General features: G+C 38.9%; 1 protein-coding gene across 4 annotated transcripts in view; it reads left to right on the plus strand.

Moving 5' to 3' along the window:
• Positions 1-12,261, plus strand: part of LOC148028953 (acyl-CoA thioesterase II) — a 235,417-nt gene that overhangs the window by 100,795 nt on the left and 122,361 nt on the right. For 3 of the 4 annotated variants that reach the window (XR_015692351.1, XR_015692350.1, XM_087687717.1), the window contains exon 7: positions 4,273-4,350. The exons of the other annotated variant lie outside the window; for it this stretch is intronic. Coding sequence is in view for 1 of the 3 variants with exons in the window: in XM_087687717.1 (XP_087543843.1) it covers positions 4,273-4,350 (78 nt within the window). In the remaining 2 variants the exon portion in view is untranslated. The remainder of the gene's footprint in view (positions 1-4,272; positions 4,351-12,261) is intronic. 4 annotated transcript variants of the gene reach the window in all.

Consider the following 12,261-nt stretch of genomic DNA (forward strand, 5'->3'; position numbering starts at 1 on the left):
CCACCGCAACCAATGCTACTAGCGTCCATCTAGATGTCCAAGGACATAACAACGCTAGTCAAACTCATCAAAATTTTCCATGCTTGTTTTTCCAAATCTATCACGTTGAATCTAACGCTTGTTGACCCGATAGTCAGCCAACAATCTTTTGCTGCTTGCGTACGCGGTCCCATTTGCCCGACACTATTTTTCCATTAAAATACATAGCTCCCAAATCTTAATCAGTATTAAGACCTTTTAAATTGCTCTTGTTTGCGTGCAGTGCCCTTGTGAAGCTTAAAATTTGGGGATTTTGCAAGAAATCCAAATCTCCTCCAAATTTCTTCTAGAATTTTGAGGCTTTTGCTTGAAAATCCCAAATCTCACGAAAATTTTGGGATTTTGCACCCAGTGTTAAAAAATTGCTTAGTCCAAAATTTCCCCAAATTCACTGACATTGAGGCCAATTATACCTTCTATATTGACATTTGTGCACATTGGAGTCCTTTTAGCTGAAAAATCTTTATCCACTCCATCAATTTTTGGAAAAATTGTAAGTTTTTGGTCCTTTTTTTGCTTTATTTTTATGTTGCAACTACATTTGTACTTTGGACAGCAGCTAGTTACAAAAAAACCAGAAATTTCAGCAAGCAATGGCTGGGCAAAATGATTTGCTTAGCATGTTTGGGGACTTAGACAAAGTAGATGGCACTAGTTATCAATATATGATGAAGCATGTACTTGTTGCCAAGCAGCTTGGGGTTATATATGTGGTTTAGAAGATACCCAAGCAGTGGGTGCGTAAGCCACCACTAGGGTGCCTTGGAAAGAACTTGATGTCAATGTCAATCGTACCAGCTCCTAAAAATAGAGAAGAGTCATAGTAGCTCTCAATGTCTCTCAACAATGTCTACAAGACTATCTTGTCAAAAATGCATCTGAACATATGTGACCATGGATTTCCTGCCTTTGGCCAGTCCCCCAAAGCATCCCCTCATGTGAGCACTAGACTAGAAGCCAATCTTGCTCTCCATCACGTACAACCCATCATGAACGTGGATGTCAATCCTAGCTCCAAGATTTGAACCTACTAGGATCTGTCAGGGAAATCCTCTTTGGAACATGTGCACCTATGTACCTATATAGATGATGCAATTTTTAGCAAACTGAAAGACCATGCTCATGTGAAGAAGGATCATACAAACAATGCACAACAAATGCATAAGACTAGCTTGCTAAATCTGCGGTTGCATCCTTTGCGTTTGCTGAATTTTCAGCAACACTCGTGCCGGATCGTTTCTTCTTTTCACTTGTCATTCTCTTTCTGCATTCTTCAATTACATGCCCGTTATTTTTTGCAATAATTGCACCTCTTTTTCTTAGCACCATCATCTTTGGTGCTTGAGGAGTCCATAGAAGTTGTTTTGCCTTTCCTTCGGAGTTTGAGGGCTACCATGACTTCTCTTTGTTACAATGGCTGGCTGCAAATGCTTGATTATCCATACTTATACTAGAGCGATTTAGCCTTGATTTCTCTTGTTGAAACAACAATGATACCAACACATCAAATGTGTAAGCATTAGCATCTCCTTTTGCATGTAAACAAAGTATAGTGGCAAAACTCTGACAAGTACCAGGTAGACCATCTAGGACCGTAGATACAAGAGATGCATTGGGACACGAAAGGTGTATTTAATGGAGGTTGAAGGGGTAGCGGAACTAGTGGGTGGAATGTGTGGGAGATTAAATGGATTTGTGATTGTTGTAGATGTGGAAAATGAATTAGGTTCCTTTTGTCCATTAGATGCAAATGATGAAAAAGATGATTCATGAAAATCAAATTGACCATGATATGTAAACGTTGCGCTTCATCGCCTAAAGTGCTGGATGAAGTAAGAAAAGGATGAAGGAGCACTTGCCATTGAAACTTGCAACTTTTGCTTACCTTTTCTTGAGTTCAAATGGAAAAATCTATCCTCTTTAGGGCTTATGGACCAATACTTGGTATGAAGAGTTTCTTCATCTTGAGCATCGCTAATATCTTGTGGAAAAGTAGAAGTAAATCGAAAATATTGAGAAGTTTTGATTTGCGTATTCGACATAGGAGTGAATGACGGTGGAGATGTGTATGGAAAAGATAAAAGAGGTAGAGATGGAGATGAAGGTGCTAGAGAGGAAAATGCTTTGTACTTCATGCTAGTTTCCATATCAGGATGGCCAATCCTTTGTGGAGCTTCCATCCTTCTTGCAAAATTATTAGATTGGTACAACAAATCTAAAGGGAAAAACTCAAACTTATCTTTAATCTATTGTTGAGCTTGATATTGTGAGAATGAGATCGTATTCGGTTTGTGAGATCTCATATGGTCTTTGCATTCCATGGTCATCTGAAGACTCTCTGGTCATGTCCTAAGTTGGAGGAGCAAGCTGTGAGGTCCACTCCGTCTTGTGTCTCAATGTGCTAGAGAGTAGCAGGATGATGTGGTGAAGATGTTTTTGAAGTCATCTTGCCCTCCTATACAAGGAGTGAAGTCGGCAAACATGGAGAACAGAAGGGAAGAGAGAAGAAACTCTGATGAATGGAACGATGAAGACCTGAATCATGGAGTGAATGTGATACAAGGGAACAAGGGTGCTGTAGCACAAGGAAGAGGATGAAGACAGCCACAAACCATGAACCCCAATGTCCTCCTGAAGGGATGTGAGAGTAGTGGAGAGGCTGGAGGGAAGAGGTGACGGACTGAATGAACAACCATAAGGAATGAATCCTATCTGATTTTCCTTAGGTCATTTAGATGGTAGAGTGCCAGCAGCACACTCAGTAGACAAGGGACATTTGAGATAATGGTGTCAAAAGTTATCAGGAACATGACATAATTGGCCAAGGATCTCCTCGGTGGTGATTGTGAGTGTTGTTGTAGCCCACCAGAAGACGGTCACTTTGAGGAGCAGTTGCTGAGATGAAGATTGCACGAAATCTTTCTCTTTGCCTAGTTGTGCACATGGTGTTTACAGTGGGAACTTTGTTGGTGTGGGCTAGTCATCAGCCTTCTACAAATGCGATCCTTTATGGAGCTCAACGTGCTGTACTTTTCATTGGCAGCTAAAAAACTATGATCATGGAGTAGCATGGTTTACATCAGTTCCACTTGTATAACAACCACTTCAACTTCAACACCAATGTTTACGTAGAACAATCTGGTCAAAGATGGGAGCTTATTTGTTATGCATATGTAGACAACTCATGTAGTTGGACACAGAGGGTCAAATAGCCCCCTAAGCAACATTAGCTAGAGGCATTAAATGTGCTATATGATGTTACTGTGATTGCATTCAAAGGCACCTCTTACTGCATGGAAGGATACCAAGTGGTAATTGTTGGTTTTGTGGAAATTCTGCATGATAGGCAGGTACACTTACACTGCAGTATCAACTACCATTTTCCGTCTTCTTGTAAAGCCTGAACGAACCCCCTACAAGTGTGATATGTAGGAGCTTTACATGCTTCAACTACTTTTCATTGGCACCTCAATAAATATGAACATGGAGTACATGGCTCGCTCTCATACGATTAGCCTATTTGCATGGTCACCACTTTAGCTTCAACATAATTGTTTGGATAGAGCATTCTTCCCAGAGATGTGAGGTTACTGGCAGTATGACTGCATAGCATACGTGGACAACCCATTGCAGATAGAACATGGAGAGGACAAATAGTCCCCTAAGGGACATAAGATGGTCTCTTTTGTACTGGCACACACCCTATGAGGTTATGAGGATTGCTTTCAATGAGACCTCTTGTTTCATCAAGGGACGCCAATTGTGTTTGTTGCTTTTGTGGAAATTCTGCATGATAGGTAGGGCTCAGCAGTACCAACTGCCACTATTCCTTTTCTTGTATAGCCTAAATGAACCCTGACACACAGACACCACCCCCAAACCAACCATACCCAGTGCCACTACCATCTTCTTTTTCTCTATGCAACAGCCAATGATGAGTGGCCAAGTAATTTTTGTTTCCCATTTTGTGCAGTGTGCTTTTGTGCATGTGTTATATGCGTGACATCTTTTGGAAGTTTGAGGGGTCTTTCTTTTTGGAATGAAAGGTTGAATTTTTTGCAAATGCAGTAGGAAATTATGGCAATGAAGTAGGCCAGGATACCACACCTCACATTACAAAACAAATTGTACTTATGTCAATATTGATGGAATTGTGGAATGGCATAATGTATGCACAGTGTGCACTTGCTTGGAAAGTGATTTGTCATGATCGAAGCATTTTTTCTTTTGAAGGTGGACTTGTATCGGGCAACTACTTTACCAAGTTCACCTACACCTGGACATGTTTTTGGTGGACAGCTTGTTGGACAGGTACTCATTGTTAGCTAAAAATAGAACAAAACTAATTAATCTTCAATATGCTATCTATGATAATCATTCAAGAATGAAGTAAAGGATTACAGAAATCCTCCAGATCTACAGCTATACCTCAAGCTTACCCTGTTTAGCAACATCCGCAGCAGAGCCCAAGCTATGATACCTTCATAACCTTCAAAACTCTGCGTGTTTGCATGGTTATATGTGCTCTTAGGATATTATTTGGTTTACAGCTCTTATGGCCTTTTGAAGATGTTAAGTGTAGTATACACTCGTTTCTTTGTGAAACTACCGTCTTGAACTCACCAATTTACAAACAGGATTGTTGTCAAGGCAAGGATTATCCCAAATGCTTGTTAGAAATAGCACCATATGACAAATATGCATTCTAACAATTAGAAACAGTGGTAAAACACATTCATGTGACAAATGTGTACATGATGAACATAGTAGCTAACAGATAGGATTCCTCCAATGAGCAACTAAAGCAACAGTAGGCCTTAAAAAATGGGACTCCAACGAATGCATAATTTACTGCCCTCTTGTGAAAGGCAGCACTTTTTTGCTGAATCAGGTCTGCATCTAAAATACTTTGGGATGCAAGAGTTAGGTGTCTGTGGTAGGCTTTTGTTGCTTACCTGCATCCCACCATCAACATCATAGTTACCTGTTTGTGATCCTTTATCAAAGTCAGCAGCCCATTGGTTTTGCAGTTGTGGGATCCGAACACTTGGTGTGCAAGCTGAAAAAGGCTTTATATGATTTGAAGCAAGCTCCTCGAGCTTAGTATGCAAAGATTGATGCATTTTTACTTAGCCAAAGGTTCATAAACAGCTCATCAGAGTCTACCCTTTTCGTATGTAAAGAGGGGGATCCTTGCTGGTCATATATCTATATGTTGATGATCTTTTGCTTACAGGGACACATGTTGATCGGATTTCAGCATTCAAACAAAATTTTGCAGAAAACTTTTGAGATGTCAAATTTGGGGCCTTTGCACTATTACTTAGGCATTTAGTTTATTCATGATGCTAGAGACATTGGATTATCACAATCTAGATACATTGGTAGACTTCTTGAGAGGTTTGGCTTCTAGGATTGCAAGCCAGTGTGTACACCAATGGAACTTGGACTAAAGCTGTCCTTGCATGATGCAAATGACTTGTTTGATATCCATACATATGCTCCAATAGTTGGATGTCTTATTTACTTATGCAATACAAAGCCAGCTTTATTCCAAGGGGGGACCACTGCAGTTACATGCTTACAGTGACTCTGATTGGGCTGGTGACTATGATTCTCGTCACTCCACTAATGGCAATTGTTTCTTTCTTGGCTCATCTTGCATCTCTTGGCTTAGTAAGAAACAATCCACTATTGCCACATTGTTATGTGAAGCTAAATACAAGGCAGCTTTCACTACCACAATTGAATGCGGATGGCTTAGATGCTTGTTAGCTGATTTGGATGTATCTGTCACGAAGCCTACTCCTTTATTCACAGACAGACAGAGTGTTATTGTAGTGGCAAAGAACCCAATGTTTCATGCACGTACGAAACACATCGAGATCCATTATCACTTTGTTAGAGAGAGGCTACATGTAGGTGATATCAGCCTTGTCTACTATCCTACCACCAGTAATGTGATAAACATCTTCACCAGAGCTCTTCCTCTTGACAAATTTGAAGCATTCCACAATGCTTCAAATTTGATCTCCTTTGATAGATGACCCTTGTATCTTGATCACTCTTCACTCCAAGGGGGGTTTGTTGGGTTTGACTCATGCCTATGCTCACAAAGGAGTGTTGGTGATCCTCAGTAAGACAGTGGGGCACCTTTTACTCTCCTTACGAGAGGTTTTTCCCCCTAGATTTATTTCCTTTTATTTTGTGTGCCTATGTTACACGGTTTGGGCACTTATCGTATTTTATGCTCTTCGGGTGTGAACATCCTCTTACAACCCTAAGGTTTAAGGGTTGTACTTTGTACTTGCACCTTACACTTCAGATTATTGCTTTTGGATGTCGTGCCATCACACTCTTACATTCTTTTCATTATCAACTGTACTCTCAGTTGAGCTTCAATATGTCCTTCCTCTTACATTCTTTACCCCTATGTTGAAAGGTCTGTGTGATATTATCAAAGGCCGAATGCACAGGACTCAAACGAGCTTTCTGGCGAGCATGGCATTTAACCATAGAAACCCAAGGAGCATCATTGGACACTTAACTCTGAGCAGTAGGATGCGGCTCATCAACAAGCTGAGCTCAAAGGGAATCTTTATTAGCAAATCCATGCAAACTAGGAGGCACGGGGAAAGGAATAAGTTATTGGGGTATAGCTTGGGGTTCACCATCCTACATAACCACCTTAAGTTCCAAACCATGCTGTAAGACATATGGATTATATTTAGAGGCAAAATGGCTGAACTGACCACATTTTAAACAATGTCCTAAAAAAATTGCCCATTTCAACTCAAAAACCAACATATGCAACCCTCGCGCCTCTATGCGAATTTTATTAGGCTGAGGTTTTTTGGTGTCCCAAAGCATGTAAGCTCGGTTCTTGTTCCGGGAGACCAAGCAAGGCTCCACCAAAACTTGACCAAGCGATCTCAATACAAGTGGAAGAAGTTGCCAAAGGTGAGAAGGGAAATCAACTACTTCTACCCAAATCGGGCATGCTTGTCGCAGAATTTCTTGAAATTCCTCCATGGGTCTCCATGGAACAACATGAACATTGACTGTCTAGAAATAGAGGGATACTTGCATTATCCGTGTCGGAGCATCTAAAGAATGAAAGAGAATCTCAAAAAAACCCTTTGGATCATCATAAATCTCCTCCATATGAGGGGCATGCACTTGTCCTAAAGTATTGGTCTGACATGCCTCATCATTTAACAGCATTGAATGCAGCCATGCTCGAATATGGCGAATCAAGGGAGTCCTTCCCGTAAAATAAAAGAAGACTGCCCTCTTATATGGAAGGAAGCAATTTGCTGTAATACTATTTCTGTCCCCATGACAGCCACCATAGGATCACCATATGGTAAAGAAGTTACTTTTTCTTTATTTGCATGGGCATAATCATTGATCAAATTATTCGCACTGACAAGCACATGCCAGAAAGACTCATTGGACTATGAGCAAGGTGCACACACATCTTGTTGAGACATCTCACCTTGGAACATGTTCCCTTGTCCATGCAGAGGAGGGGAACCACCCTATTGCAAGGGTTTCAAAACAGTTGTATCTTTAGGGTCCAATAGTACCTTCGGCTAACTCTCACCTGCTTCAACACCTTCTACGTCCACGAGAATTTCCTTAGCCCGAGACTCTCCTCATCCAAATTCAATGCATCCTTATCTTCTATTCCAGCCAAGTGTTGATCAAGAAAATCCATATCGATGCCATTGATGGTGTCCATTTCTGCATTTATGCAGCGTTGCACAAGTGTGTCCTATGTCTGGTAAACACAGTCCATCCGCCTCTGTACTTGTTGTAGTTGCTGTCTCTCTCTCTCTCTCTCTCTCTCTCTCTCTCTCTCTCTCTGTCATTGTCTCTCACTACCTCAGCCCTATGTGTAGAGGTAGGGTTGGTTTGTGTTGACTTGTAGGCCTAGAAAATAGGACATCATTGCAGGATATCAGATTTAGGAGGACGTATATCAAGTTTTATCAAGATTGCACCCCCTACTTTTCAAGTGTGAACCCTGCGTTCAATTGAGAGGGGTTGTGCCAGAGATATGGTCCTTCACATGTTGCTCTTTCTATTTTGCCTCCTTCTCTTTGTCCCAACTCACTGTGCCTGAAACCCTAGCTACAAGTAATGATTGATCTGATGCGCTAGTGATTTGACTTGATGCTCCTGACTTGTTGCTCTCTGGTTGGTGCTTAAGTACGTAGATCTCTACCAACTATTTATAGGCCTGTGTGCACATCATGACTATCTTTTCCCAACCTGTGGAGGGTTGCACAATGTGCAAGTGCATCCTTTGTTCTTGATGATTCATTGGTATGTTGGTCAGTGTTTCCGCTTTTTGCAGAGCAACATGATTACAGGTAGGCCGTGTGCAGGTCAGGTTGGTGGCGCTAGGGGCTAGTACATAGGCAACAACATTATGTTTCTCTCTCTCTCTCTCTCTCTATATATATATATATATATATATATATATATATATATATATATATATACATACATATATATATATACATACATATGTATATATATATACACATATGTATACATATATACACATATGTATACATATGTGTATATATATATACATATGTGTATATATATATATATGTATACATATCTATATATGTATATATATATTATATATATATACATATATAGATATGTATACATATATATATATATATATATATATATATATACATATATATATATGTATGTATATATATATGTACATATGTACATATGTATACATATGTACATATATATCTACATATGTACATATGTAGATATATATGTACATATGTACATATGTACATATATATCTACATATGTACATATGTAGATATATATGTACATATATATATACATACATATATATATATATATATATGTGTGTGTGTGTGTGTGTGTGTGTGTGTGTGTGTGTGTGTGTGTGTATACATATGTACATATGTACATATGTATACATATGTACATATATATATATATATATATATATATATATATATATATATATATATATATATATATATATATATATATATATATATATCTACACACATGTACACACACACACATATATATATATATATATATGTGTGTGTGTGTGTGTGTGTGTGTACATAGATGCTTTAATCTTGCCGATAACATTTGATTAAGTTGAAAGGTATGTGATGCATAGCAATTATTTCATGGTAACAATCCAAGGGCCTCGAGGATGTAGAGAGTGTCAAAGCTAAAAGTTGTGATAAGTTATGCTAGCTGAGCTTTGGAAATTAGTTGGTGTCAGTTTTGACCCTAGGATTTGGCCAATAAGTGTTAGTGGTGACATTAGGGACTAGCATTAATTAATTAATTAATGCTCGTCTAAGGGTCCATAGAGGTTGGAGACCACTCCAGGTTGCAAATGGCCTAGCCAATTTAATTATGGATGGACATATTTAATTTTGGGTAGGCTCAGAAGGGCAGAAATTAATTTTCAGGATTATTTAATTTTGAAAATTAATTGAATGGCTTGATAATGCGAGAAAATGGATTTAGAAGGTTGCCACTTACAAAAAATGCCCTTGCAAAGTGAGAAAACGTTTTTGGGAGCAGGGTTTCAACCATTCAGTTAGTTTAGAGTCTAGGGGGGAGAGAGAGGGAGGAGTTGGTCCATTTTCTAATCAAAGAAGAGCAATTTGCTGCAAAAGATAGCCATCTGGAGGCCTCAGCCGGCATGGGATAGCAGGGAGACACCTTTCAAGGGCTGGCAATAGTATTGCTACTCAGATGATAGCATTTTGGAGGTGCCTAGTAGTAGTCAAGTGACTAGGTTAAATGCAGGTAATAGGGATATTTTAGGATTTCCTCGGGAAGAAAAGCAAATTTCTCTCTCATCTTGGCTTTCTCTCAACTTCTCCAGTAATTTCATAAAAGATTAATAGTTGTGAACCATTCTCAACGATCTCAATTATATTTGGTGGACAACAAGAGGATTTTTGTCGTAAATCCTAAATTTTAGCAGAAATTAGGGTGTAGCAGCCACCTCGGGACCTATGCCAATAGGAGAAGGCATCATACATTGACTTCAGCACTTGAAATTTGTGTGATTGTCAGGGAATTCAGATGCCATCAGATGATAGCATTTTGGAGGTGCCTAGTAGTAGTCAAGTGACTGCGTTAAATGCAGGCAACATGCATATTTTAGGGTTTTCTCGGGAAGAAAAGAAAATTTCTCTCTCATCTTGGCTTTCTCTCAACTTCTCTAGTAATTTCTCAAAAGATCTCAATAGCTATGAACCATTCTCAACGATCTCAACCATATTTGATGGACAACAAGAGGATTTTTGCTGTAAACCCTAAATTTTTGCAGAAATTAGAGTGTGACAGCCACCTCCGGACCTGTGCCAATAGGGAAAGGCATCGTACATTGAATTCAACACCTGAAATTTCTACAATTGTCAGGGAATTCAGATGCTCACACTTGATGTAAAATTGAAAGGTGGATATGTCCTTGTTGTATTTGCAGTTGCCATTTCTAAAGTAATGAAAAATAATCTTTTAGCGTACATGGTTTTTACTAAGGATAAATATGATAGTGAGAATGTTGGGAACATGTCTAAGTTAGAGAAGGATCGCATGTCATTTTTGAAAATGTATGGTGATTGCTTCTCTTAGTCACTTCTAGGATAGCTACTGCTTAAAAGGCCAGAATATTATGGTATAGATCTTATGTATGGAGGTAGCCCACCTAATAAGCCACTCTACAGAGTCCGCTTAGACCAGAATATTATGGTATAGATCTTATGTATGGAAGCAGCCCACCTAATAAGCCACTCTACAGAGTCCTTGCAGCATAGTAGGAGGAGATTATGAGTCAAGTGAATGAGTTGTTAGAAAAAGGGCTGATTCAGCTAAAGATCATAATAAAGAATCACTTTTTTATTCCTTGGATCGATGACGTTATGGATAGATTGCAGGGGACAACTATATTCAACTATATAGATTTGAAAGTGGGTATTATCAGATACGCATTAGACTAGAGGATGTGCCTAAGATAGCTTTCAGGACATCTTTTGGGCTATATGAGTTTCTTGTCATGCCTTTGGGGCTTACGAATACTCATGCCGATGATGGATCACATCTTTAGACTATATAGAGGATTTGTGGACACTTTCTTTGATGACATGATTGTCTATTCAAAGAATGAGGCAAAGTATAGAAAGTACTTGGACATTGTGTTTAATGAACTGCATAAGCATAGGCTGGTTATCAATGATAAGAAAAGTGAATTTTTTTTTGCATGAAATCCATTTTTTTGGGCACATCGTATTGGCTGATGGTATTCACATGGATCCTACAAAGGTTGAGGCTATACAATCTTGGCCACCTTTGAAAAATGTGTACGAGATCCGCAGCTTCTTGGGTTTATGTTCTTACTATAAGAAGTATGTACTCGTGTTTGTTAAAATTACATCTCCATTTCATGCTTTGCAGAAGAAAAATGTGCCATTTAGATGGACAATAGTGAAAATTTCAGCATTTGAAAAGTTATAGGAAAAGACGACTTTAGATCTTGTGCTTATATTGCCTGATCTAAGGAAGTCATTCGTCGTACAGTATGATACATGTGGTAACAACATTGGAGCTATTCTTATGCAGGATGACTGTATTGTGGATTATGAGAGTAGAATTCTCCATGGTCTACAGAAGAATTTGCAAGTCTATGAGAAAGAGCTCTTGGCTGTAATTTATGCATTGTCTATGTGAAAACATAATTTGTTGGGGGCTAATTTTATAGTGCAGATAGATCATTAGACTTTAAAGTACTTTCTCATGCAGACAAAGTTGTCAGAGAAGCATTTGAGATGGACGAATTTTCTCTCTATGTTTCATTTTTAGATTGTACATATTGATGGTAAAAAGAATATTGTGGCTGATGCATTGTCATGTAAGCTACAAATTTCAGCCGTCAATATGATTTATCACACTGAGTTGGATGCCATGAAAGAGCAAAATACTACCGATTTAGACTTTGCTAATGTTTATGATCAGCTATACAATGGCCAAAGACATGAGCACTTTGTGCTAAGAGATGGATTTCTGATTATGCATGGACGATTGTGTCACGAAGCAATTGAGGCCTAGAGTTATCATTGAAAGTCATGCTCTCCATATGTAGGACATAGAGGTATTGATGCCACTATTAAGGCACTGGAGCAT

This window comes from Lygodium microphyllum, chromosome 11, assembly GCF_053477565.2.
Source record: "Lygodium microphyllum isolate KBCC chromosome 11, Lygodium_microphyllum_v1.1.10, whole genome shotgun sequence".
In the NCBI taxonomy this organism is placed as follows: Eukaryota; Viridiplantae; Streptophyta; class Polypodiopsida; order Schizaeales; family Lygodiaceae; genus Lygodium; species Lygodium microphyllum.